The 27238-nt window shown below is 38.1% G+C and overlaps 7 protein-coding genes across 7 annotated transcripts; 4 read left to right on the top strand and 3 right to left on the bottom strand.

The window, feature by feature from the left end:
• Positions 1-17: 17 nt before the first annotated feature.
• Positions 18-5270, bottom strand: BDF20DRAFT_12965 (uncharacterized protein). Its single transcript, XM_053074747.1, has 7 exons — positions 4941-5270; positions 4510-4867; positions 4307-4409; positions 3406-4239; positions 3176-3334; positions 2701-3061; positions 18-2629 (listed from the first exon to the last, which is right to left on the bottom strand). The coding sequence occupies exons 2-7, from the start codon at positions 4794-4796 to the stop codon at positions 123-125; spliced, it is 4251 nt and encodes a 1416-aa protein (XP_052940229.1). The 5' UTR covers positions 4797-4867; positions 4941-5270; the 3' UTR covers positions 18-122.
• On the bottom strand, positions 4901-7760 carry BDF20DRAFT_992429 (asparaginase-domain-containing protein). Its single transcript, XM_053085374.1, has 6 exons — positions 7499-7760; positions 7321-7397; positions 7108-7246; positions 6862-7074; positions 6431-6793; positions 4901-6347 (listed from the first exon to the last, which is right to left on the bottom strand). Exons 1-6 carry the CDS (start codon positions 7629-7631, stop codon positions 4990-4992), a joined length of 2283 nt encoding a protein of 760 aa, XP_052940228.1. The 5' UTR covers positions 7632-7760; the 3' UTR covers positions 4901-4989.
• Positions 7761-9090: 1330 nt separating this feature from the next.
• Positions 9091-9988, top strand: BDF20DRAFT_983717 (uncharacterized protein; the record flags this gene model as incomplete). The annotated part of the gene is made up of 3 exons (XM_053085160.1): positions 9091-9353; positions 9584-9697; positions 9756-9988. 3 exons carry the CDS (start codon positions 9091-9093, stop codon positions 9895-9897), a joined length of 519 nt encoding a protein of 172 aa, XP_052940227.1. The 3' UTR covers positions 9898-9988.
• A 334-nt stretch (positions 9989-10322) lies between these two features.
• BDF20DRAFT_841952 (casein kinase II subunit alpha) lies at positions 10323-12352 on the top strand. The gene is made up of 6 exons (XM_053079473.1): positions 10323-10779; positions 10899-11112; positions 11213-11323; positions 11407-11490; positions 11567-11731; positions 11871-12352. Exons 1-6 carry the CDS (start codon positions 10661-10663, stop codon positions 12180-12182), a joined length of 1005 nt encoding a protein of 334 aa, XP_052940226.1. The 5' UTR covers positions 10323-10660; the 3' UTR covers positions 12183-12352.
• Positions 12353-13312: 960 nt separating this feature from the next.
• On the bottom strand, positions 13313-15840 carry BDF20DRAFT_841940 (uncharacterized protein). Its single transcript, XM_053079472.1, has 8 exons — positions 15759-15840; positions 15566-15688; positions 15404-15463; positions 15033-15316; positions 14123-14927; positions 13949-14050; positions 13695-13875; positions 13313-13627 (listed from the first exon to the last, which is right to left on the bottom strand). Exons 1-8 carry the CDS (start codon positions 15820-15822, stop codon positions 13453-13455), a joined length of 1794 nt encoding a protein of 597 aa, XP_052940225.1. The 5' UTR covers positions 15823-15840; the 3' UTR covers positions 13313-13452.
• A 1866-nt stretch (positions 15841-17706) lies between these two features.
• On the top strand, positions 17707-20587 carry BDF20DRAFT_841936 (uncharacterized protein). The gene is made up of 5 exons (XM_053079471.1): positions 17707-17729; positions 17807-19387; positions 19467-19843; positions 19913-20389; positions 20465-20587. The coding sequence occupies exons 2-4, from the start codon at positions 17870-17872 to the stop codon at positions 20262-20264; spliced, it is 2247 nt and encodes a 748-aa protein (XP_052940224.1). The 5' UTR covers positions 17707-17729; positions 17807-17869; the 3' UTR covers positions 20265-20389; positions 20465-20587.
• Positions 20588-22314: 1727 nt separating this feature from the next.
• BDF20DRAFT_908789 (uncharacterized protein) lies at positions 22315-26499 on the top strand (the record flags this gene model as incomplete). Its single annotated transcript, XM_053083518.1, has 7 exons — positions 22315-22500; positions 22585-22692; positions 22774-22839; positions 22919-23026; positions 23096-23188; positions 23278-23550; positions 23659-26499. The coding sequence occupies 7 exons, from the start codon at positions 22315-22317 to the stop codon at positions 26497-26499; spliced, it is 3675 nt and encodes a 1224-aa protein (XP_052940223.1).
• Positions 26500-27238: the final 739 nt, after the last annotated feature.

The raw sequence follows: 27238 nt of genomic DNA, 5'->3' as shown, positions 1-27238 counted from the left end.
GTTTATAGACTTTCAATATTGGATAAAGCAGAGTATGCATCTTAATTTTGAGAAAAGAGGGGTTGAGGAATATCTTAATTTGATTTAATTGATTTCGGATAGTCAGTTACAAGATCAAAAATTTATGGAAGTTCTTTGGGTTGGCTGAAAAGTGATTCTCCAGTCACCAATGAAGGGTTTTCTGCCTTCCATTTCTCGTAATGATCCTCTGTGAATCCTGAAAAAATTTCCCAAAGTTCAGGGATACCTGTATCCATGCCGGGCTCATACCAAACACCTTTGACATCTTCTGCAGTTAATTCTTTCTTCCTCTTATTTTCTTCTTTTCCACCTTGCACAGTGTCTTCTAAATGACCTTCCGTTTTCTGCAAAACAGATGAAGAAGTTGTCTCTGATAATGATGGTAATGACTGTTCTTCTTCATTGTCTTCGAGATCGCTACTATCACTGACGAGATGAAAGGGCTCAAATAACAAGGCACTTCGTGAATTGATCTCCTTTGCTACCAATGGTTGCTTATGTTTCTTAGGTTCTTGTTGACGAGATAAAATCATCTCCACATCCTTAAGAACATCATTGGCATACATCATAGCATTGATAACTTTTCCGTCAGGTGTCATACCTGGCCTCAAAGCAGTAACTACGGATTGTTGCTGAGGAGTTGTGGAAGCTATCATAATTGGAAGCTTAGGAGATTGCATGCCAGTAGTAGTTGGAACATCAACTTGAGCTGGTAGTTTGGCATTTGCAGAAGGTGATTGCTGAACTTGCTGTTGTTGCTGGGGCAAACCGTGGGGTATCTTCTGTTGCTGTTGCTGTTGCTGCAATTTCGACTGTTGCATTTGCTGTTGTTGTTGAAGCTGAAGTTGTTGTTGCTGCTGTAATAGTTGCATCATTTGCGCAGCTTGTTGAGAAGTCCTAGGCTTGGTATCTAATTTCAGTTGGTCTCCGGATTGATTTACAGAAGATACTAATGCGGGATTGTTTTGTTGCTGTACTTGCACTGGTTGCTGCATTGCTTTGGCAAGTGGGGATTGTTGTGGCTGCAGTTGTCGTTGTTGTTGTTGCTGTAGTAGATTGTGTGGCGCTTGGGAAGATGACTGACCTTGAGCCTTTTGGTGCAACTGTTGTTGTTGAGCGATCAAATGAGGTGGCAATTGTTGTTGCATCACTTGAGGAGTATTAGCAACAGTTGATTGCTGAGCAGAAATTTGTGGCGTTTGTTGCTGCTGAGGCGGTACAGGTGACGGTTGCTGCTGTAAAGAATGCAGCTGTTGTTGCTGTTGAGGCGTACCAGGTGCTTGTTGCTGTTGCCGTTGCTGTTGCTGTTGCAATTGAGGTGCTTGCTGCTGCTGTTGTTGTTGTTGTTGTTGTTGTTGCAAAGCTTGTTGAGTTAATTGTTGTCGGGCCGCTTCTACGCGTTCTGCCAGCATAGTACGTATTTGTTGTATTTGTTGAGGTGCTAAACTAATTCGATTTTGCGCTACCTGTTGCAATAACCAACAACATTGAAGGGCACGTGTATCTAATAGATTGACAATTGCAGGCGGAAGTCCACTAGCAATCGCTGCTTGATAAATCATTTGTGATGTTGCCTGACTACTCAACCCCCCACCAGCCCGATTAGTGGCAGTACCTGCAGTAGTGGCAGCAGCTCCCAAATTAGCAGGTGTAGACTGCTGTTGTTGAGGGGTATTCAATTGTTGCATCTGCGCTTGCATTTGTTGAGGAGTACGTTGTTGCTGATTCTGTATTTGCTGTTGCTGTTGCACCTGTGATGGTTGTGGTGAAACTGTAGGATGTACGGAAGCAGCGTTAGCTTGATTAGCTGGACTAGAAACAACAGGGCTTGCTTGCTGAAGCCGACTTTGTTGAGGTGAAGAAATCTGCGCTTGCCTCTGTTGCGGTGTTCCTGCAGCAGATAAAGCAGGCGACTGTGCTGAACGTTTTTTTGAAGGTGGCAATTTCAAATCAATGCTAGGACGCTTAAGAGACGCTTGCGCAGTATTTTGCAGTACAGGTGTGGACATATTGGTGGTTTGAGCAGGTAAGGACATATTGATTATTTGAGGTGTCGGTCCTTGTTTCTGTTGATTCATTTGTGGAGTATTTGATTGTTGATGCTGATTGGGTATTTGTTGAGATTGATTCTGTGATGATTGAGACTGTGGTAATTGCTGTTGCTGTTGCAACTGTTGTGATTGTAACTGTGGGGTTTGCTTTTGGGTATTCTGTTGAGCGATAGCTTGTTGTTGCTGCTGCTGAGTCATTTCAGTAGTACCCATTTGCATGTTATCAAAATTCTGACTATGCAATTGCGCAGGTAAAATTTGAAGCTGGTTTCCGACTTGATTGCGTACCCAACTATAATATCCGGTAAACTGTTCTCTCAACTTGTTCAAATTCTCCACAGTGATGATGTACATATTCTGATTCAACAAATTTAATTGATCCTCGTACATATACTTCATTAAAATGAGTCTTTTTGTTGCTTCTATATTAGACGTGAGTGCCAGAAAGACAGGTAGTAAACTATCAACTCTGTCGTAAAGTGGCTTCATAGCAAAGATTTGATCACGGATATTTTGCTTTTCTTGTTCAGATAAAGTTTCAACAGGATTACCACGCACTAAATCACGGTGAAAGAAAAAAGTAAGTACTTGACAGCTGCTATATCAAAAAACCCTTCTTCCAGCTCACCTCTCGTACTGCGAATGTTCTCATCTAATTTGCGAACAAGCTCCAAAGCAGCCGCTCTTTGTTGAGCATTCAAATTAGCTGGTCCTGAAAATTGCTGTTGTTGCTGAGGTTGTCCTTGCTGAGGTTGTTGTTGAGATCCAACTGGTACAGATTGCACATTAGCAGCTGAAACTTGTGGTGTTTGCTGTTGTGACTGAGCAGTATTTTGCTGTAATTGTTGCTGTTGTTGTTGTTGCTGCTGCTGTTGAGCAAGCTGTTGAGCGGCCTGAGCGGCTTGTTGCTGCTGCGCTAACTGTTGAGCTTTCTGTTGCGCTTCTAATTGGGCTTTCTGTTGAGCTTGGGCCTGAGCTTGAGCCTGAGCCTGAGCCTGAGCCTGAGCCTGAGCCTGAGCCTGAGCTTGAGCCTGAGCCTGAGCCTGAGCCTGAGCCTGAGCTTGAGCCTGAGCCTGAGCTTGAGCCTGAGCTTGAGCCTGAGCTTGAGCCTGAGCTTGAGCTTGAGCTTGTTGATTCTGTTGCTGCTGTTGCTGTTGAATCTGCTGTGTTGCACGAGCTTGTTGTGCTTGTAATTGTTGCATCAAAAGCTCAGGATTCAATTGCGATTGTTGCTGTTGCAATTGCTGTTGCGGGTTCACCATCTATTATATAAATATGAGATCTAAATCAGACAATTTCACGTATATGTTTGCTTTCAAAAGAGAAAACTTACAAAATTATTTGGCTGCATGGGTGAGGTAGATGTATTACCAGACGACACGGGAGGGCGCAAATTTTGATTGTTCATGTTCATCATATTTGACCCATCTGCATTACCTGGTTGCTGTTGAGGCTGCTGCTGATTCTGCTGTTGCTGCTGTTGTTGCTGTTGTTGCTGTTGTTGCTGCTGTTGTTGTTGATGCTGTAACGCAAGTTGACGAGCGATGACTGCTTGAATTTGTTGAGGATTTAAACCAGCTTGTTGTAACGCATTGATGTTAAGGTTTTGTAATACATTTAAAGGAATCGGTGGCGTACCATTGACGCCAACATTACTATTATTTCCAGCCGCATTGGCAGCCATTCTTTGTAAAGCAAGCATTTGTGCTTGTTGCTGTTGAGCTCTTTGTTGTTGAGTTTGTGCTGCATTTTGTATAGGTGTACCAGTTTGCGGTTGTTGCGATGGCTGTGGCTGCTGTTGGCCAGATTGTTGTTGTTGTTGTTGCGGCCTAGTTTGCATCATATTTTGTTGTGGGAACATAGTAGGTCTCATCTGTTGATTTTGATTATTCATGGCCTGTTGAGGAACTTGCTGCGGCTGTTGTTGTTGTTGCTGTTGGTTCATATTCATTGCAGCGGGAAGGTTTTGCTGGCCTTGTGCTTGACCTTGCTGCTGTTGAGCTTGCTGTTGCTGTTGCAATAAAGGAGACATTTGTTGCCCCCCTGCAAGGGTATTTAAGTTTAATTGAAGTTGACCATCGTTCAACATGGGAACGCCCCCATTTACACTTTGTAACTGAAATTTGATCTGATGGAATTTCCTTGCGAATGCCAAAATGTATTGGTTCTGTTGTCAAAAGCAGCTTTGAGATTAGCTTAGCATTTTTATGTCATGTTATATAAACAATGATTACCTTGCTTGTGCTTTTGGTATACAGAGTTAACTCAAAATTTTTAGCAGCTGCAAATATATCCGCATCAGGAGTAGTGGGTGATAAGTGTTTCAAAGCGTTTCCCCTAGAGAATTTTTTCATTCACAAGAGAGAGATTAGCAAATCAAGAACGTATGAAAACGAAGCTTTTAGTATGCAGCGATAATGGTAGTTTGGTTACTTACAACTGCGTGACAAATTTCGCGCGGTCTTGTACAGACAGCTCTTCGCGCCAATTAGCATTGGGTGTATCATTTCCCATGTTTATACCGTTTAAAAAGTTTTGCTGCTGTGCTAACTGCTGTTGTGCCATCTGTTGCTGTTGAGGAGGCATTTGCTGTTGGCCTAGTTGCACTTGATTCAATTGCTGTTGCGCCAACAACTGTTGTTGAGCTAATTGCTGTGGAGTCATTTGTTGCTGTGGCTGTGGCTGTTGCTGACCGCCTGGTATATTACTATTTTGATGATTCATAATCGCGAAAAATCTCAATGAGGAGTAAGTATTTTATGAAATAGGCAACAACAAGGAAATTTATACAGCAACTGAGAATCAGAAAGGAAAAGAAAGACTGGTGTGGTGAGAAAAAAAGTTTACTGAATGCAAGTAAATACGGACATTTAAATACAGTCAAAGAGGATATCACGTTTAGATTGGGAAAAAGCGGTTATTTACTACTAGCTTTGCTTTTGATCCAATCTGCCATTTCGTCTAATATTCTAGGTGAGATTTGCCTTTTAGGTTCTAATACATCTATTCTTTTCTTTAACATTTCTATTTTATCCTGTACAGTGAAGCCCCACTTGTCAGAATACTCAACTTCCACATTCACCTGGTTCAATAGAATTTTAAGAATCGAAACACGACCTAAACACACCGCAATATCAATTCCACGACGGTTTTCAATTGCGTCGGACCAGTTGACATTGAAGCCCCCATCTAAAGCTATTTGTACCCATTTGATATCATCATTTTTAATGGCTTTGAACCAATAATGGCCCATGTCCTTCAATTCATTCTCTGCCAAATGAGCACCAGCATCGCGTAAGATTCTCACAATCTCCGCTCGTTTCTCCACAATAGCCTCAAAAAGTGGTGTATGACCAGATCGATCACGCACATGAATAGAAGCACCGTGCAGTAATAAATATTTAACCATTTTAAAATGTCCTTCTCGGCAGGCGACATGAAGAGGAACACGGCCGTCATAGTCAACACAATTGAGATTAATCCAACTATCCATACTTTCTACGAGCTGACTAATGCCTTCTAAATCATTAGAAGCAGCAGCGGAGCAAAGTAAGACGGGCCCCAAAGCTTTTTGAGCCAATAACTCTTCCTCTACAGACATGGTGAGATCGTTTGATTCTTCATCCACAGCAGCTTCTTCGGCAGCTGATAATTCGGTATTGATAGTGCTAGTAGATGAAGTAGTTACTGGAGAGGAGACTGCTGTACCATGCCTTTCCAATTCTTGCTTAGCTGCTAATTTGCCTCTGGCTGAAAATCTCAATAACATATTCACTAATGTGCTGGTAGGATTTTGAGAAGCACTAAATCGTTGGTAATGAGAACGAACGGTGAGTTCACCTCGCAAGTTACGCGTCATCATTCGACGAACATGTTCAGGATTGTCAGGAGTTTTGCCTAACAAGTAAGCAAGTTTGGTAAGGGCACATTCAGGTGTCATGTCAGCACCTGGCACAACACCAATGGCTGCTAATTGCCTGCCAGTAGCATAGGCATCAGTAACTAAACCTTTACGGCATTGGGTACAGTTGACAATGACTACGCCACGATCACAAGCTTCTTTGAGAGCTATAAGTAGTTCTGTGCGAGCAGGCGCATTTCCAGCACCGAACGTTTCCAGAACAATACCTTGTACAGGAGGTTGTAAAAATTGGCGAATGGTCATATCGCTGATACCAGGGAACAAGCGAAGAGCTGCCACATAAGGGCTTAGCTTTTGGCAAACTTGAAATTTCGCAATATGTGTTGGTCTCAAAACCAAAGGCCATTTCACATCTGGTAATGTTGAAAAAGGAATGATTTTTAGCGCGGTTTCAATTGAAGTTATGATGGCAAGTGCAGTGCATATGTGTATCTACCTATATTAATACCGACCTCCACCAGCGCTGGCATGTTTGGTGAATCAAACGCTTCAAAATCTACAGCACTGATTTTACTTGTTCTATTACCACGATAAAGTTTTTTTCCGAAATACAGTGTCACCTCAGGGATCACAAAATGACCAGCGATAGTCAAAGCTCCTAACAGATTATCTACAGCATCATTTCTGACTTCAGTCAAAGGAACTTGGGAGCCTGTGATTATAACCGTTTTGCCTAGTTCTTCCAACATAAAACTGAGAGCGCTTGCTGTATAAGCCATAGTATCTGTGCCGTGTAATACTATAAAAGCATCGTAGAGTTCGTAATTTTCCTTGATATCGCCTGCAACACGGACCCAATCTACAACGACAAATTTCCGTAGGCTAGTGTCATATTTGAATCTTTCTGAGAAAATCGATAGAGCTTACCTAGCATCGTGATATCACAAGAATCTAACAATGGCTTATATTCTAATATTGAGTAGCGGATTCTCTTGCCAAATAAACTGATAGGCGTGATCAAACTTGGTAACTGTAAGGTAGAAACTTTGCCTTTGTTGGAGCCTTCTTCTTGGCAAACAGCCTTGACAGTATTAGTAATTTTACCAAAATCTTGTTGCAAATCATATTCGGCCGGGGTATCTTTTGGTGATTTTTTAATGCTGCTGCTACTACAGGCGCTAATATCATGAAGGCAGGAAGATGAAGACTGGCGTGATAATGAGGGTGTGGAAGTTGAAGAAAAATCGGATTGGTTATAAGGATCATGAAATCGACGTAACTTCGATAGTTGTTGAGCGAAATAGTTGGGTAACTATGGTGGGAAATTTTCGCTATATTTAGCAATAAAATTCAACGTGCGAGTGTAACATCAAATTGACAGTTTACTGGGATATAGCCATGTTCTGGTGTATGCTTCATGCCAATGGTCCCGCCCGTGTAAATAACCAAAACTCTCGAAATATCTTAATTGGCAAAATACGTGGAGTAGACAGATCGGAAATGTATTAGAGCCAATCATGGTATACCTCAAAGGACAATCAAACTGTCCCAAATTTTTAATTACCAGGAGCTAACATGTCATGCCGATCAACACCTAACTGATGACCGACAGCAGCATTTTCATAAATATGTTTGTCGACATCGCTCTTCAATGGTGATGAATTTGAAGGTGTAATGGCATGGCTATTTTGTGACATTCAATTGATAAACAAGCTTTTTAAATATGATAAGTTCCTTTTGGTCTCTATTAGTATGTTAGAGGTTCAAAAAGAGAAAAGTGGAAAGAAAGTGGAGACCAAGAGCAATAGACCAAAAATGCAAATGCCTACATATAAGAAAAAGCTTATTTTTGAATGGATTCAAATCCTCGGAAGGAACGGGAAAATAAAAGTAACGAACGGAGTTATTAAGGCGTACGATGAAAGAAGGATTGGGGATACTGCGATACCGAATGCCAAGCTCATCAAGTGTTTTGGTGAGTAGTTGAAGGGAAAATTCCGCTTCAACTACAGAAGCACATATAATTGCTTGACACCAATAGCTGCTTTCTTTCTCCTTGACACTTTAATCTTTCAAAACGGCTGTGGCCCTCTGGCTTTTTTGTTCTTCGTCTGGAAGCTTTTGACCGTTTAATGGTCAAGTTCGTGGCATTGCTGCCTAATGTAAATTATTCTACGTCGTTTGATTGTCTTGCATTCGGCCGACGAAGGAATAAGAGAGCCGCATGCGTCACGTATAATCGACCAACTTACTTTTTGTTAAGTGTTTCTAGCTCCTTTGCTGGTTTGGACTCACTTTTCTTTTCGATGATTAGTCTCTCTCGCTTTTGAGCTATTCAATACTTCAAATGCTAAATCATAACCATAGCCAAATAACCTTTGGAAGCAGTTTTTAATAGTACAATTCTTTTTAGTTCTATACCATTCTTTTAAATAGAATAATGCAATTTGAAATTTAACGATGGTCTTTTTTGCGGTTATCGCCTAATGCTTCTCTGTACTCGGGTAAGGTATCAAGCTTTTATCTGTTTAATAAACTTTGACCTCTAGACTTGTTTTTTTTTTCAACGCTCATTTGATGTTTACTGAATCTGGATAATGCTGCGTATGAAGTTTTATAGACCTCTTTTTAAGATCAATTACTTCACTTGTACTGTCATAGTTAATGTAAAGGAATACAACAGATTACCAGAATGTGAAGATTACGAGTCTACTACTTGAAACATTCTTTAATAGCATTATTGAGTTGACACGGATCGAAGTATCAGATTATATTGTCTGGTGTAGAATTCTTACGTGTATAGAGAGGCGTTACTTAGCAAGTCGATTAAGGTATTTGAGCAAGCTTAAACTGTTTCCAGAGTAGAGGTTCGAAGAAAAGTTTGTTTGCTTCCACTAGGCTTTTATCGAATGGTAGATTATAACGCCCACAGAAAATCGATCACAAGAATTATCATGTTGTAACAGTTTAACAGAAGCCAACTTGGCAATATTAAACAGTAAAGAAGCGAATTGAAATCAACGCTAAAGAATCTTATATGATTGTAGAAAAAACTTTGATGATTATCACTTCAGCATCTGCAACCACTGCAGGTACATTGGAGGAATTTCTCCTCTTTCTTCGAAAAGGCAGTTCCTTGCAAGCAGCTTTATTGTCATGTATGACGAACTTTTAAAACACGTGAGATTAATGCAAAACAATCTGTCATCATTGAACAAGACATTGTTAGTACTTCTGCGTGTTCATATGACGCCAATGAAAGAAGCAAGTTGGAGAAAGCAAGCTTCGAAAACACATAGGACTAGGAAGAAGCAACAGAATGGTGTCAGTTTGCAAACCAAAAATGGCATTATTCAGAAGGAATATAAGAACAGAACAAGATGTGAGAGGGAACTTGAAGAAGTTCAACAATCTGTAATGTAACCGTGATTGAGAGACGAATAGTATAGGTTAACAAAAGTGAGAACTGAGCCCGCTATTTTAAAACAATTATAGTAAGAAAAAATCATATAAGTAGCAATATAATATGTTGCTTTTTTGAGACAAATGCTCCTGCATTGTTACGATAGTATGTGGAATTACTAGACAGTGATCCATTAAGAAAATGGAGAACAAAAAGAAAAGGAAGTTGAAAAACTTTCTGCTGTAGTAGAAGACATTCTGGAACGACTTATGCTTTGTGTGATGAAACATTTCCTGTGTTGGTCTTGTTTGATTCCAACGAAGAGTCGAGTCAGGAAGTAAGAGAGCTACTCTGCATCCAGTAAGTGATGAACTTACGATAAGTAGACCTCAATAGCTGTTTGTTGTACATACCGCAGTGAAGCTGTGTCGAATGACTTCCTTGCTGGACATATACTCCAACTGAATGGGTTAATAATGGTTTCCAAACTTTTGATTGTTCTAAGATGTTATTGTTGCAAACAATTTGGTATACACAAAGAGTCCATTGACTCACTTTAAGCAATTAATACTAGTTCGTGTCGAGCAACTTCAGTTGCAGAATAGGAATTATGTGTCGGTTAAAATTAATACTGGAAATAAAGAAATGCTCCTTCAAAGCTCAGTTAGAATTGTTAATGCGTTCCTCGATTTGTTATCGAAAGTCTATTCTTAATACTGTAATTGTACAGCTCTTACCATTTAAACCTCCTGGCAGAGAATCAAAGTCACCATAACGATATAATGTTAGTTATTCAGTATTGTAAATGGTGGAAGAGAAGTGACAAGCACTTACTATAGCAAAATTGATTGCAGGTTTTTCAAAATAAGACAGTCAGCTCTCTTATTGCTGGACATAATCATGGGTAATACGATTGCTTTTGGATTTGCGATCTACAGAAGAAGGCCATAGAGGCCCATTTTCTTTATTTCGTACCATCTGATTCCGTAAAACGTTTTTAACAGATCATGACGACTATAAATCAATGTTTTCCTATCTATGATTTAATATGTGTACAAATATGTTCACAACTACCGCGCTTCAGTGCTTGCTTCGTACTTCTAGAGCAACTTTTTTGATGTGACAGAACGGCATATAAATCGATTTTCAATTTCAGACAATTCGGTGTGTATGCTTTTTTCTCTTCGTTTTCAACAGATGGAAAGGTCATTTCTTCTCAGTTCCAATTGTATTTTGTTGCTCTCGTGCTTCTTAACACCGAGAACTGAATATTCATAAATATATACACGAGTATTCTGGGCTACTAATTAATATAAAGGACATATGACCTCGACTGTGACTAATACAGGCAATTGCAAAAGCATAGCTCGTTGTTATGCCGATGTAAACGCCAATATGCCTGCTTCCTATTGGGATTATGACAATCTTCAAGTAGAATGGGGGTAACTTCAACTTTTAATGAAGCTCATTTTGTGCTGGTTCTTTTGCAGAAAGCTTACTTTAGGATCTCAATTTGTTCTAACGTTTGACTCTTCGATCGACTGGACCTTTCGTTGTATAGCAATCAGGACAATTACGAAATTGTTCGTAAAGTGGGTCGTGGCAAATACTCAGAGGTTTTTGAAGGAATCAATATTACCGTTAACGAGAAGTGCATTATAAAGGCATTGAAACCCGTCAAGAAGAAGAAAATCAGACGTGAAATTAAAATTCTCCAAAATCTAGCAGGTGGAACTAACATTGTTAGATTATTGGATATAGTCAGGGATCCTATTGTAAGTAGAAGATGAGAAATAACGGGGAACTGTGATGCTCTCAAAATGTGTTAAGTACTGAAAAGAGACTAAAAAATAATCCAATATTGTTACATGATAGTCCAAAACACCAGCTATTATTTCTGAGTATGTCAATAATACGGAATTCAAGATTCTTTATCCCCGATTCACAGCCTATGACATTCAATATTATATGTATGAATTGCTGAAGGTAACAGTTTTTGAATAGTATAAAGCTGGAGTATCGGTTGGGTTCTTTAAAAGTCTAAAGTAGAAGCGTACATGTTCGACTAGGCCCTCGATTACTGCCATTCAAAGGGTATCATGCACCGTGACGTTAAGCCTCATAATGTCATGATCGATCACGAAAAAAGACAAGTAAAGTTGAAGAAGATCACATATCGTTTGAAAGCATCCATGAGAGAATTGCTAACTAATCTGCCCTTATCAAAAGCTACGTTTAATTGATTGGGGCTTGGCAGAATTCTATCATGCTGGCACATCTTATAATGTTCGTGTTGCTTCTAGGTACTTTAAAGGCCCTGAACTTTTAGTCGATTTCCAAGAATACGATTATAGTTTAGATATGTGGAGTTATGGCTGTATGTTTGCCAGTATGGTAAGATCGTGACGACTGTATCTTTTGTTGCATTTATCCCTCTCTTTTCGTTCACTGACCAGAAATATACAAATATTTCTTCTTTTTCTTTCTTTTTTTTTTACAATCCGTCATCAAAAAAAAAAATATATAATAATAGATCTTCCGTAAAGAGCCTTTCTTCCATGGTCATGATAATTACGACCAATTGGTTAAGATTGCTCGTGTTCTTGGCACGGATGAGCTCTTCAGATATGTTGAAAAGTACCAAATTACACTTGCTGCCGAGTACAACAACATTTTGGGTAGGCATGTGCGTAGACCTTGGAATAAATTTATTACAAGTGACAACCAGCGTTTTATTTCTGACGAAGCTATTGACTTCTTGGATAAATTATTGAGATATGATCATCAAGAACGTCTTACAGCTAAAGAAGCTATGGCACACCCTTATTTCGGTATGTTTTTTTGATCTTTGAAGTTACGGCTATATTATCAGAAGACTGACAATAGCTTTCCCCATTCATTGTCTTTCAGATCCTGTGAGACCTAATCAAGCATAAAACCGTTGTAAAGAATTATACACATATCATATATAAACTCCTTACTTTTTTGAATAAAATTCCATGATCTAACTCACGTCCTCGTCTTTTTCTTCCTTCAACTTGATCGTACATACTGCTTAACAAATATGTAATTATCTCGATTAATGATTCCGCTTCTTATCATATAATAAACGGATCAAGTAGTATGTCAGATTAAGTTTTTATGAATCGAATACAACATTTAGGCTAATTCCCTTATAGAAGTAAGTTAATATCCCCGCTCAAGTCAACAACTTGCATTTTGTTAATATTGCAATTATAGATATGCTTACCATTAAAAATTAACAAAAGCATTGATTTGAAAACACAGTCAGCCAAAGAGGAGCACATACTTGTCAACTTTGACACATAATTTACATTCTATACAACCTTCTAAATTACAAATTTCAAATTAGCGTGTCCTCTAACAGACTTTTTAGTGCCTCTTCTTGTACCAATATGAATTGGATGACAGAGGATGAAAAAGTTGCTATCTGTAGGGTGACAATTTGTCTCGATTACTCGATTGCTGTCCCTTATTTCTAACAGCGACAGAAAAAAACGACCTAAACTGTTGAAGAGAGAAAACATCATACGACTCTAACATAAGCAAAAGCATACCTACACTATACTTAGTGTGTTACATACAATAGTCTGGCCCATTCTAGAAAGTAGATGATACAAAGTATATCTTTTACAGTATCTGTTGAGTATAGCTCTTGACTTAGCATTATTCACGGTCTATTGTACGAATGTTGAACAAAATGTCAGTGTTGAAGGAGAGAAATAACTAGGTTATTAAAAAATTTACTCGACAGTAAGCTAATAGGTCATTCTCTATTTAGAAACATAAATAGCGTCGTAATGCAACGTGAGTGTTAACGAAGTTCTATAGTTGCGTATTATAACTGCGTTGTGTTATCAACGAAATATATTTTTGCCTATCTCAACGGTATGAAACGCAGGTGGCATACATTGGATCTGAGCAATGAGTATTCTAAGAGCTTTATAGTGAACAAGTAGTGATGAGAGCAATCCTAATCAGTTGCTCAGCTTAAAGCTCTACTTTTATTATCGATAGCGAAACAGTATAAATATAAATAGCTATTGTACAAATGTTAGGTTGAAATAAAACAACGAATGGGAGTAAACATCAATTTAGAATGAGAAATCCTTCTTTGTTCGTCTTTTCAAATTTTTGATAGCTTTCTTTTGACGTTTCTTCAATATTTCTTTAATTACTGGTCGTTGAGTTCGCCATTTGTTTTCGTAACTATCCTCTTCGTCAACCTTCGCTTGGAAAATACCATCTTTATCATAAGCAAAGCAGCTCCTATTAAATGTAAATTTAGAGGCTATTATATAGATAATCTATTTGCATTGTATACCATTTTGAATACCTTTTCAACAAAGCTGGGTCGTCAAAGTGGAAGAAGAAAAAAACACCAAGACCAAGCTTACCAGGAGCCTGCTTCGGCATGAATGAGGGTATAGACTCCTCTTTTTCATGCTTGCTCAATAGTGTTTTTGTTTCAGTGGGCTTCTCATTATCGTTACTGTCACCAAACAACGTAAATGGTGCTAAAAGTCATTATTCATACAAAAATTAAATATGAGTAAGTGGTGAATAGTAAACGATGAAATTTTCCCTTACCCTCTTCGGCTCCACCAAACAATGGCTTCAAATTAGTGTTCACTTCAAAATGCTTATCTGTGGATACAATTGGTAAGGCAGATTTTGGTTTTCTTGATTGCTCTTTAAAAAAAAAAAATGCATAGAATTTTGGTTAGAACAGTAATTTGGACCAGAAAGAACTAACAATCTTACCGAACAAATCATCACTATCTTCTTCTTCTTCTTCTTCTTCTTCTTCTTCCATATTTTCGTCCTCAACTGTTTGCTTACTCTCCATAAGGTATTGTGTAGAATCTTCTGCATCGGGATCATACCGTGCAGTAGTTTGCCATGCACTACTCTGTGGTGCAAGCTTCATATCCACCTTTTCCTCACCAAACATAGAACGTAACACATCCAAAGCTTGATTCTTTTCCGCTCCCAATTCCTGAGATATCTCGTCTCCCAAATCCTCTTTCAATTTCTGTGCTTTTTTTCTTTCCTCCTCTTCGTCTATAAAGTCTTCGCTTAGTTTGAAACGCTCGTCACCACCGAAGCCCTTTTGTAGCTCTAATCTTTTGCGACCCACTTCTCCTTCAAAAACAGGGTTGATTTTCAACTCATAGTCGTCATTGTCATCCTCATCTTCATCTTCAGAATCAAACATCCATTTCTTCATTTCAATTGGCTCTTTCCTAGTATTCTCTTCGTTTGCGATATCATCGTCATCTATAGATTGGGTATTATTTACGTCGGTATCAAAAAGAATTTTGGTTGATGTAGCTTGTTTGGAGAGCTGCTGATCTTCTACCAATTCAACATTCTCAGTTGCATCACTGTCATTCTGATCATTTTGTTGAACAGTTTGTTGCTGCTGTATTAGCCAATCGTCATCATCGTCATCATCTGAGTTTTCATCATCAACTTTTGTGATCAGCTTATTGACAGATTTCATACGAACACCGATATTGAACAGTTTGGTCAAATTGTTTTTATAGTGCGAAGGATCAAAAACAAACTATTACAATAAATTATAAGCATACTATGTTAGAATAGCTTGCCACGCTAGCTTCTATTCTTCTCGTCGGATGTCAACCCCGTTTTCTCTCATCATTGCAATTACCTTAGTTCCATCTTCTTTCATCAGACGCATAACAGCAATGGCTCGACCATATCTCCCTCTTTTCCATCCTTTCCGCGTACCAACATTATTATCTGTAACGGGAGTCATATCTTTCGCATGGAAACCATCACTATCATTCCAACGAAGTAGCCTTTTACGTTTCTTTTCTTCTTTTTCTGCAAATTTTTCGTCACGTAGTCGTTTACGTTCTTGCCAATCCATTTGAGCCTCTTCTAACTTCAATATATGTCCTTTCCATTTTGCATTATTGTAAACACTTATGCCTAAGAAAGGGAGTAAAAAACAAATTCATTTAAATCTTCGGTTTATAGTAAAGGTAAATACTACTATTTTTTACAGAGTATTCATACATTGTTCCCACTGTTTGGGTGTCGTATGGATGGTCATATGAGCGAAGCCTCTACATTCGTCTGCAATGAAATTTGTCAAGTATTGATCGATGAGTTATGTGAACTTTTTCTTACGAGCAAATTCTCCTTGCCCACAAATAGTAGCTGGCTAGAATAACCTACTTTCAACATTTTTTGCTATATCAACATTACTAACAGTTCCAAACTTTCCAAATCGTTCCACGATCTGATCTTCTGTTATTGAAGGGTGCAAACCACCAATATAAATACGTTTATCCACGGGATCTGATATATGATAAAGTAGCTTTAGCAAAATTTGTTGAGTCACTATATATACACATGCATGTACACACACCTAAACTTGTTTCTTTTGTTATTCCTCGGTTGTCTGTTCTTGCTGTTTCTATCATCGATGACATTTATTGAACAAGGTAACAAAGAAAGGAAAAAAATGCTTTTGAAAAATTGATTTGACAGCAGCAGTCAATTTTTTTTATTTTTTATAATTATTTTTATTTTTATTTTTTACTGGAGGCTTCTTTATGCACAACTGCAGAATTCTGTATAAGAAGTTAAATAGTATAGTTTTCGTGAGTAAGCAAAAGACCCAAAGAGAGATCTATTTGAAAATAATTAGAACCAAGTAATCACTGAGATATAGATAATTTGGAGAACAAGGTTATATATAAACTAGCTATTTTACCGTTTTGACTGATGTCTTCTGCTCAACTATCAATGAGAATTCATCTCTTTATGACAGACGTGCACTATTACTATACTGAACTGTGCAATGAGATTGTTGAAACGAAGATATTGTTTGTGCTGTCGAGCTTCCTTTCATTTGTAAAATCGACCTACATTGGAAGCCTGACGTATAACAATCCGTGAACCGTTAGTCACAATTGACTATAATCCATACAATCCAGTCAACAGATTCCATATTCTCTCATCTTTTCCTTCATCCATTTTTTCTTATCAACTGTCACAGGAATCTATAAGTGCTACATCTTGGTGATGAAACGCAGATATTGAGTTTCTAATGATGTACGGCAACATCATTTAAATATGTACTTTTGAACCAAATATTTGATCAAAAGGTTAAAAAGCTGATACTGTTTCTCATCAAAATAGTCATTCTATCATTCTGTGTCCTCTGCAACGCTAGATTTTGCTGATAAAAGCGCACTGCATACTATACAGAAGCAGTTTCTCTCAATGTTAACATATTGCATAAGTTACTGTAATCATGCCAGCATTTATTCAGATGTTGATGATCAATATAGAAAATTGAAATATGACCTATGGAAAATAGAACGTTGCATAGAAATTGGGTAATAAACACATAGTATCGTACACCAAATAAGCTTCTTTGATAAAGCAAATTGGTTGGAACGTAAAATCTGTCGTTTGAAAATGAGATGATTGCTGTTCGAAAGACTGTCGTAACAAACTGAATGTTGAATAATCTGCAACCGTCTGGAGCATATAAGATGCAAATCATTATGCAGAACACTTAGTCCCTCTCTTACTCGGATTCTATACATACCATTAAGCTTGTTTTATTCAAAAATTGTGGCATTTATAAAAGTAATGACGCCTTAAGTTGAAGAATTCAGTGTACACCGATTTCATATCTGAGGTTTCTTAAAGACTTGACTTCTCTAATTCGTATTGAAAGAATGAATAAAAATCGATATTTGAATTTGCCATACTATCTTTTTATCAAAAAAATGTTACTACGAATGATTGATTATACGTCGATATATGAGCACATTTGACAGAGATCAAAATAATGCACCAAAAGAGTGGAGATTGAAAATAGAGGATAAACAGTTACTCGGTCAACATCATACCTTCGTGACCCAACTTTGTTCTTACTGCTTAGTACTTTTCTTCTATTAAGAAAATGTCTGCAAAGCCTGAAAAAAAAGCCGCATCCAAGAACTTCGACATCGAAAACCTTGATGAGTTACTAAATTCTAATTTTGATGACCATGACCAAGACGTCGATGTTAACGACCCTGAATTGTTGGTAAAACTGTTTTCTTGCAAAAGCAGCTTTTATTTTTATAATACTCGCTCAGGTGGACTCATAAGCGCCTTCAATTTTCCTTTTCAGAAACAACTAGAAGATTTAAGCTCTTCTTCAACGTTAAAAGTATCGTCAGTCGCTGCTTCAAGGCCATCAAAGCAAAAAGCAGAAGCAGAAAAGCTACAGAAATTTGATATCGATATTGATTCATATACCGCACTTGCTCAAGGAGATAATGACAACGATATCCACGTTGAACTAAATGAAAATGATTTGAAGGATCCTACACTTCTGGTAAGAGACGCTATTCATTTTCTATTGAGCAGTGAAAAGCGGGTGCCGTTTCCATTTTCTAACCGAGAGTTATGTAGAGTGAGCTTTCCTTGCTGTCAAAAAATGAACCGCTAACAGAGGAGGAGAAAGAACTGGTGAATATGGGCTTCTCACAGAAGCAGGCAAGTCATGCCCTGCTTATGTTTGATAACAATTTACAGAGGGCTGCCAACTATTTGTTCGACACTCCACTGCCGGCAGCGGATAAAAACGAAGAGGAGAAAGATACAGATGTCGAAATGGACGACCACGATTATTCTGCTTCCACTATACATCGAGACACGCCTGCTGCAGCGACTGATTATATAGCAAACGACATAAATACACAGAACAATATAGACCTTCATGAAAGTTCCGTCGATCCGGTATTTTGGAAATCTAAGGCTTTGGAATATCAGAAAATGGCATTGCAAGCTAAAAAGGCAGGTGATAACAAAAAGGCAATATCATTTTTACGACAATCCAAAGGCTACGATCAACGATACCGTGATTTATTAGAGTTACAAACACCCGCAAAAGTAACAGCAGAGTTTCCCAAAACAATGAAAGAGCCACAATCTAATATCCAGGAAACAGCAAAACAGAATTTGCAGTCGCAAGAAGAAAAGTGGCCGTCTCCTGGATCAAGCTCACTAACTATCCCAAAAAGCATTTCAAATAGCCCTGCTTTAGAACGCCAGTCAACGCCCTTATTTGACACACAGAAACAACAAGAACTATTGCAGAAAATCATACCGCTTCAGAAACAATACAAAGAGGCAGCTATTCACTATAAAGGATTAGGTAACTTTACCGCTGCAAAGCACATGGTTCAAGTATCCAAGGAGCTTCTACATAAGGGTATACAAGTGAAAAATGGCGAGCTCTTAGATATGCATTCTATCGAACTACCAGGTCCACCTGACATGACTTTGGGCGATATGAAACTTCGTCCATTAGAACCTAATTCACCGAGTGATTATCCAACCTCTTTTGAACAAGTGGAAGCACAGCTTCAATATCAATTGAATATCTGCCACAATCTATCCGTGCAATCTCAATTCACCAATAGCAGCGGTGGCAATCGACGAACCAGAACATCCAAAACACTAACAAACACTAACCAGCAAGACATTTATGCTAGAGCTAAAGACTCCATTGCTGCCGACCTTGTACTCTTGAACGCTGATAAACCCACGATACCCTCTACTTTACATTATGAGCAAGTCAATTACACTTATAAGAACATCAATGATACGATACCCGACAACATTATGGAATTTAAAATTATTAGAGCCATCAGTTTACCTACACTTAACATTGCTACCCAGCTTGACCCATTTGCGACATGGGATTTTGGTGGTTGGCCTCCCGAGAATACTGCTCAGGCAGTAATGAACAGAGGCGAAACTCCTGTAATCACAGGTACCACTGATCCTCAGTTTAATTTTACTATGCAGATTCCCATCAGTCGGACGAATCGACTATTCCAACGTTATGTACAGAGACGTAAATTGACAATAGAGGTCTTTCATAATAAATATAGTTATGGCTTATTTAGACGCCCTGTACCACTCGGTAAAATCACGCTTCCCATGGAGCAATTGTTAACAAAATCAAGCATATCAGGTGTATTTGAAGTATGTTTCTTTTGCTCATTGCGCTGTGAGAAAAATCTTTTTAATAATCTCTTTGTTGCTAATACATACTTCATTTTAGTTGTTGGATGGTAGAAAGAAAACAGGCGGTAAAGTAGAAATTCAACTTAGTTTAAGACAACCCTTAGTTGGCGAGGATATTGTAAAAAGGTCTGAAAAATGGCTAGTATTGGATTACCCTGGAAGTACAGTATCACAGTGCTTAGTGCAGGCAGGTTTGACCACCGGTGGTCCTTATTCAGCCTCTTCAATCTCCCTTGAGAATAAGTCGAGTTTGATCTCCGTTGTTGATGGAACTGATGAGAAGGAACAACAATCAGCTGTTACGGCAACACAAAGCACGTTAGTGCCAACTGGGCAACAACAACAACAAGCATCCCTGCAAGGAACTAAGACGGATAATGTTGAGTTAAGAGCTGCTGAAGAAGAGTTCAATAAGTAAGTAATAATTTGTCACCTTCTTTAACTTGAAAAGCTCTTAACAGAAAACTGTCCTTAATTTTACAGTGTAGACAATATCATTTCTAATATGGTGCTTGAGTATGAAATTAATGCAGTTACAACAGCATTGGCTACTAAAGCTGTATCTGCAAAAGAAAAAGAAGATCTGCAAGATAAAAAACAAGCACTTGAAATCAAAATGAATATGCTTGTTATCCAAGTTCAGACAGGCTTATTAGATATGGATACCTACTTGAATAATTTACAGAAAAGAATCGATGCAGATCGTCGTTTGGCATTGGTATTTAAAAATTACGGTAGATTAGATTTAGCAAGAGCTGCTTTGTTGAGAAAGAAGATTATGCAGGATGAATTAGACGAAGCAAGAGCTGCTATGGCAGCCAATGATGAAGAGTAAAAAATATATTTATCAGGAGATGCAAATGTTGGCCCTTATTTGCGCCTTTCCCTTTTTTAATCTGATGAGAAATCTGTCACTATCACTACTCTGCTTACTATGCTTCTGCTTCTGGGCCCAAGTGCGTGTGTATTAACAGAAAATAGATTTCCAGCGATTTTGAATTAAAAAGACCACCATTTAATCAGACTGATTTTAAGCAAACTGTTTTATAGTAATGGTAATCGTGGTGATGTATATATTTGAAAATTGAGTCCAGAATTAGTATGAGAGAAGTTTCAACGACGTAGGAACAACATGTAAAATAGCAAGGCCTGGCAGAAGTATGTTACGCTCATGGCTCTGCCATATTTCTATTATTCGAGAAACATTGCTTCATCTTAACCAGCTACCAGTATGCTGTATTCAAAGTGCTGCATCAAGCTAACTACTTAGTAATCCCAATATTAGCTTTGTTTTTTGGCGTACTGTTACTTTGATGCCTGCTTGTTATTATGATATTATTCCTCCATTGAGAGGTATGGCTCAGTTATGTAGATAGTTTAACACCAGCTTATATCTCTGCCATCATATTTATCATGGATGTAACTTCTACGTGTCTAACTCGTTTACTATCTTACCTTTTTAGCTATATAATTGTGGGGTATATTACCTCCTCGGTGTTTGGAAAATATTGTGGTAAGCGGCCCTCTAAAGGCGAAGTTGTTGTATTTGTCATTATTACTGTTATTGCTGGCACTATTCTTGCTATTAGTATTGTTAATGCTCATTCTATCGCTGTTTCTACGGATTCCATCGTTGTTACGGACTAGAATGTAATAGGTCACAAAAATTTAAGCTCTTGTCATTCTATGCTGTTACCTTTAGAATATTGCAGTAAGATTTTGATGCCCCAGTTGAATATCGTCTGAGTTAGTTCTTTTTTGTCACAGCTTTGTGCTCACTAAAGGATATGTTTGCCTTCCAGGTTTATGATTAAGTTGACTTGAGCTTGAACATTTAGTACAAAGCAATGAAAAGGCTTAAATAATTAAGGAAGAAAAAAGGAAAAAGGGTATGTATAGCATTTACTTATCTACAATTTCATTAGTTGTTATTGATCTCTACAGAGTTTGTGAACTATCAGTGTGACCAATGATCACTCTGCTTCACAACATTGTTCGAATGCATAGTTCGATTATGCCTCGGTTATTCTTGGGAAATGAGCGCCATTGCCCAAGTTAGTAACGCTTCTTGAGCGAGCAGTAGAGCGTAGTTATTGTTAACCAACGCGAAGAAAATAAAAAAGTGGAGTATCAGAAAATAGAACATTCAGGCAACGTTAGAGACGCATAGCTGACACTACAATTATAGGATCATTGCATGTTTATTGTGGCAGCCAATTGACAGTGCAAGGGCGATCTTTTTAACAATTTCTATTTTTATTACACATTATGAATTGTACTACTACTTTACGTCTATGCACTTTTGTATTACCCAACTTGAATTCTCAGGTTTACAATAAAAGTAGAAGAGTTGTAAGTACACATTTGAAATCGCTTAACCATTAAGGAGGTTTCACCTGTTCCTGAACTAAGAATATAAACGCTTCTTTTCTGTAAACAGAGCAAGAATAGAAGGAGAAGGAGACAAGGCTGCCTTTTTCATTCAGTCTACGTAAGACCAAATATCCTCATTAAGTCTGTAGAACTTCACTTTTTGTTGCTAAAAAGAAGTCAAATATCTGTTGCATACTACTTTTTTCTCTTTCTTTTCTGGAGTCTTTTGTTTATGGTCTTTGTTCCTTTCACTATTTAATTCTTTGGAAATTTTACCATAAATAATAAACACCCAATAATTATCAATTATATATGACAGCATTATAACAGGATTGAATATCTATTTTTGATTTAACGCATACACAATCCGTTCCTTTTTTTAACACCATCCACTATTACACTCCTTTTGCACTTGATTATTTAATTACATTTATAAGAATCCTGCCCACTGAGTCGACCCTTCTTTTTTTATCAGTCCAAATACTTGCACAAGAGGGAACCCATTATCGAAAATGTTATCAGCCTCTACCTTAAGTTCAGCTCATTCAAGTGCTTTTAGTGCCAATTCTGGTATCTTAACGCCATATTCTCAATACTCCAGCAGCAACGATTCAGCAAAAAAGTCTAATGGTAATCCGCTGACGGAGCTTATTGAAACTGAACAATCTTTTATAGAAAACTTGAAGATTATTGATTCAGTATGTATAGAAACAGGCCATTGATGAGCGAAGAGAAGAAGAACTGACGATGCAAACGATCCATTTTTTTTTTTTTACCGATAGCAAATAGCTCCCATTTGGATGAAGCAGATGACATCTGCAGCGCCCGACTTTTCAGAATTGTTAAAGTTAATACATGATATACTAAAAGTCAATAAGCAATTTTGCATGGTAATTTAAACAGTAATTATAACCATATCACACTACCAACCTTTACAATTACCAAATGTTTTAATATTGTCATTCATATAGAAATTAACAAATATTGCTGCTAATCCTCAAAAAATGAAGGAACTCGGCAATGCATTGATGCAATGGGTAAAGTTTTCGAGTCAAAATAACCTATTATTATGGCTTGTGTAGAATATAAGTCTATATTAACATAACAGTTATATAGGTGGATAGCATGGATGCACCTTATTCCAATTATTTTCGAAGTTTCATCCCAAGATTAAACACACGGCATGATATAGTGAAAATCCAAGCCATACAAGATCTTCTTCAGGTACAAACTTGAATTGTTATTGAAATTAATATCCAGTATGTGCATGCGCTTAACTTGATACTTTTATAGAACCTCTCTGAAAATGCAGCGTATGAAATAACCCTCGAATCACTATTCAGTGCACCAGTTCAGCAATTAAAATATTACAAAGGATTATACAGTGTAAATGATGTTAAACAATAGAATGAAAAAGTTATGATGAACATTTTCGTGCCTAATGTCGGAATTCTCTCATCCTATTGCGTATATAGAGATTGCTGGATAGCACTGAGCCAGATAAAGAAGATTATAGGTTATTATTGAGGGCTAGTGAAAGAATAAATACAATTCAGAAGCTGATGCCAAAAGCTGATTTATCAACAATCAACGATATGTCATCTAACACAGTGCATTCTACAGTATCCCGCTTACCATCCATCAATACCAATTTTGATGTACTTGATACACCACAATCAGAACTGGCTACATTCTTGCGTCAAGTTGATTGCTCCAGAACCGTCGATCTTTTTAATGGTACGAAAATTGTAAGTAAACTACCAATTCTTGAGTTCTATAAATAGACTTATAATTATTGTGTTGCACAAGAAGGTCAAAGTTAAGCTTTTTTTTCAAATCCTTTAACAATCCGATAGAATTATGAATTATCCACAACACAATCAGGCACACAAATTGTAAAACGTAATAATTTTTTCATGATGCAAAATGATGGAAAAAGCACACCACCTACTCGAATGCATTTGGTTCTTACTACAGAATGCTTAATAATATGCCGTGAATGTGCAAGTACATTTTTTTTAATGTTCCCCGCTATTTCGAGTCATGATGTTACAGTAAAAGCAGACTTACTAGAAAGAGAAATAGTTGGCGAGTATATCCTTGCATTCACAATGTTCGGAAAAAAGCATATTACGCTACGTGCCGATTCAAGAGAAATAAGAAATATGTGGGTGGGACAGTCAGCGGAAGTGACCAAAGTAGACCTGAGCAATTCCAGATCCTTGAGTGCCATTGTCGAGCAGCATCTGTATTGTGCTAAGAATGACAATGAAAAGAAACACGCTAACGGTATTAAGAAGACGGACATATTTACCTACTATTCAGAACCCGGAGCAGTGTCACCATTAGAAAGCTCTGATGAGGAGCAAGAAGAAACATTCGCATTCTTTAATACGAAACAAAGCAACAATAGTGACAGCATTAACACTCCACGAGATACAATTATGGATATCTATAACAACCATATTTTTGGTGAGAGACAGGAATATGAAGTAAAAGAACCAATACCCGGTATATTCGCTCCCCAAACTGTCAAGATACTTCCTCAGATTCCTAATGTTTCACAACTGGAAGTACAAAGCATGGATGACATTACAGCAAACAGTTCATCTTCCCCAAATAAAGGCACCTTTAACGTGGACGATGAGAAAACATCGCTTGCTTCTGTTCCTGATGAGGCTACAACTAAGGGTTCCGGCCATGTTCAATTAATGTATATTAATGCACCTATAGCTCAGATGTCGACTATGTCAATTACACCCCCTGTTGAACAACCTAACGAATTATATCAGTCATCAACCTCATCATCCTTATCTTCTTCTTTACGAACTACACCTCCGACAACAAATTCAGGTGCTTCCTCTACTTCTTCTTCTACTTCCTTTCCCTCTTCTCCTTCAACTACAACTGATACTTCAACCTTTAGTCAGAAGACTGCAATGCCACCACAGATACAGCATAGCAGTAATAAAATTGGCCCATTAACACAACAACTGCCTACAAACGGTAGAATTGGTAAGAGTAATGATAATAAACCATCTTCTCCCTCGTCCCCCATGACAGTCAACATACAAACAGCTGCTTCTGTCCCTGTAGCTATGCAAGCAGTTACACAGAAAAAGGATGAATTTCTTTCAAGAAGTCAGCAGCAGCAGCAACAAAACAATTATCGGCCTATCGTTAATAACAATCTACAATATCATGCTCGTCCTCCTCCAACTGGCTTGCTTAATCAGCGTAACGATTCTATCCGGCAACAACAACATCCTGTCATTCCAAGAAGTTCGTCTATAAGAGGAGCTTTACCACAACAAAGACCGCCACCAATGGCAATATATGACAATCACAGTAATATCGCTAATCAAATTGCAGGTCAGCAGCAACTGTCCGCTCGGTCTATAGCGCAAAATCAACATTCTCTGCAACAGCCTGGACAATTAAAACCGCTCCCAAATCAGCCACTTGCAGGTCCTAATGAATATAGAAATCGACCTTTACCAGCTGTCTCAACAGCAACAGGTCGATCACAAGCGCCACAGCCACAGCCTCAACAACAACTTTCTCATCCTAATTTTCTTCAACATCAGCAGCCACAATACATACCACCATCACTTTCGCCCTCTTCACTCAATAGTACTGGTAACATTCTCCAACCTATTAATCACTCTCAGCAGCCTATGTCAGCACCTGCCAGACCTGTGCAAGTTGGAGGAGAACAACAACAGCAGCAACAACAGCGTCAACAGCAGCAACAGCAGTCATTATCTTCTCGGATGCCATCAGATGCAAGAGAGCCTTTGAATGGCAGTAATTCACCTATACCAACGCATTATCAACATCAACAACAACTCAAGAATAACAATAACAGCAAATTAGTAGAAGATTTGAACTCACCTCCTCATAGTCCAGACATGTTCATTTCCATGAAATATGTCCGTCAAGTACTCTATAGCAACAATCAGTGTGAGGTTTTCCATTGGAACAATCAATCATGGTATGCCGTAGAAGGCCAATGTGAGTTACAAATCAAATTGACCCATACCAATCGCACTTGTGTTACTGTGCAGTTACTACCCAACAATCAGCTTTATTTAAATGCGTGGATTATGCCCACTACTGTTATCCGTCAACCTTCTCCGACTGATGTGAATATATCTCTTTATCTGGGTCAGAAGAAGGAGAACTATCTCATTCACTTCCCTCAACCGCAAGAAGCTAATATGCTAGCTAATACGTTATATAAAGCTCACCAAGATGCCGTTACATTGCAGCAACAAGAAATAACATCAGCAGCAGTGGCAGTTGGAGATAGTGATAGGGAGCCTGACCTTCCGGAACCTGTCGATACCGTCAACATACCACAAACTTTAAAACCCTTAATGCAATGTAAAGCCAAACTGTTCGTGAAGAATGAAACGGCCAATTGGAGCACACTTGGAAGTGTTACCATGCGTATTTCTCAGCAATCGCCTAGCTTACGAATGTTGATACAAATCGAAAATGATAAGGCAAAATTGGTCAGTGCGATAGTAAGAAGTGGCAACGTGGAAAAGATTAATTCAAAAAGAATATCGTTTTTGTTGACGGATGACTCTTCAAAAACCAGTATTGTGTACATGATACATTTGAGAGAAGATCAGACGGGCAATAAGATTTATGAATATCTCCGAACAAAGAATGCTGAAAATGGGTGGTAATAACAGTAATTGTCTTAGACACTTCCTCATGTAATTTTACACATATAAACGTATTATGAATTAGTGGTATACTATAATACAATGTTACACGGAACATAATAATATAATGGCCTTTTGCTGAATTAAATGCAATAGAATTCAATAGAATAACTTATATCAAACCAGTTCTTGTTCCATAGATGGTAATCAATTGAACCCTCAAATGTGATTCTTTTTCCCTGTCTTTCATAAATGTGATAAGGTTCGCGCCGGGGGGGAGAACCATAATGCAAATCTCGATTGCATTTTGGCGGGAATCATCAAAGACAGGCATTATAAAGATTCCTAGTCATTTAGCTATCGTTATACCTTTAGAAACTCCACGGGTTAGGCCGTCATTTGCTAATATTACAACTATTGGCTCATCAGAAGCTTGATAAAAATCGTTGAAATTCACACTATTATCACCGTCATGAACGGCCTTATAATTTTTGACTTGATGTCCCGTTCAATACCTTTCCAATAATGCAAGTCAGACTAAAAGGTCTTACTATGTTTTGGCGTAGGGGACTTTTGCCTGGAATTATTGACAACGATTGCTACGGAACAAGTGTACATGTAGCTTGCTAACATGTTCGCATAATTTGATGGGACAGAAGGCCTGATTAACTTTGCGCTAGATGCGCGAAAGGTCTCTTTTCGATGTATTTGTTCGAATCAATAGATTTTTTTCTGTTGCCTTGTTGTTAGTAGAAGCTTG

This window comes from Mycotypha africana, assembly GCF_025528875.1.
Source record: "Mycotypha africana strain NRRL 2978 chromosome Unknown BDF20scaffold_1, whole genome shotgun sequence".
Lineage (NCBI taxonomy): Eukaryota > Fungi > Mucoromycota > Mucoromycetes > Mucorales > Mycotyphaceae > Mycotypha > Mycotypha africana.
The sequence above is the reverse complement of the archived record's forward strand: the minus strand, read 5'-3'. Positions and strand labels throughout refer to the sequence as shown.

Bases quoted from the DNA above. Each gene is read 5' to 3' on its own strand.
- BDF20DRAFT_12965 (XM_053074747.1), bottom strand. From the start codon at position 4,796: ATGAATCATCAAAATAGTAATATACCAGGCGGTCAGCAACAGCCACAG. The intron at 3,335-3,405 runs GTAAGTTTTCTC...TTTATATAATAG, and splicing joins CCATGCAGCCAAATAATTTT to ATGGTGAACCCGCAACAGCA. The intron at 3,062-3,175 runs GCTCAGGCTCAA...GCTCAGGCTCAG, and splicing joins AAGCTCAAGCTCAGGCTCAA to GCTCAGGCTCAAGCTCAGGC.
- BDF20DRAFT_992429 (XM_053085374.1), bottom strand. From the start codon at position 7,631: ATGTCACAAAATAGCCATGCCATTACACCTTCAAATTCATCACCATTG. The intron at 7,075-7,107 runs GTAGTAGCAGCA...AATCACCAAAAG, and splicing joins CCTTCATGATATTAGCGCCT to ATACCCCGGCCGAATATGAT. The intron at 6,794-6,861 runs GTAAGCTCTATC...TTGTCGTTGTAG, and splicing joins TTGTGATATCACGATGCTAG to ATTGGGTCCGTGTTGCAGGC.
- BDF20DRAFT_841952 (XM_053079473.1), top strand. From the start codon at position 10,661: ATGACCTCGACTGTGACTAATACAGGCAATTGCAAAAGCATAGCTCGT. The intron at 11,324-11,406 runs GTAACAGTTTTT...ATGTTCGACTAG, and splicing joins ATATGTATGAATTGCTGAAG to GCCCTCGATTACTGCCATTC. The intron at 11,491-11,566 runs GTAAAGTTGAAG...CCTTATCAAAAG, and splicing joins TCGATCACGAAAAAAGACAA to CTACGTTTAATTGATTGGGG.
- BDF20DRAFT_841940 (XM_053079472.1), bottom strand. From the start codon at position 15,822: ATGTCATCGATGATAGAAACAGCAAGAACAGACAACCGAGGAATAACA. The intron at 14,051-14,122 runs GTAAGATTGTTA...TTTTTTTTAAAG, and splicing joins AGATAGTGATGATTTGTTCG to AGCAATCAAGAAAACCAAAA. The intron at 13,628-13,694 runs GTATTCAAAATG...TACATTTAATAG, and splicing joins GACCCAGCTTTGTTGAAAAG to GAGCTGCTTTGCTTATGATA.
- BDF20DRAFT_841936 (XM_053079471.1), top strand. From the start codon at position 17,870: ATGGGCTTCTCACAGAAGCAGGCAAGTCATGCCCTGCTTATGTTTGAT. The intron at 19,388-19,466 runs GTATGTTTCTTT...ACTTCATTTTAG, and splicing joins GCATATCAGGTGTATTTGAA to TTGTTGGATGGTAGAAAGAA. The intron at 19,844-19,912 runs GTAAGTAATAAT...TTAATTTTACAG, and splicing joins GCTGAAGAAGAGTTCAATAA to TGTAGACAATATCATTTCTA.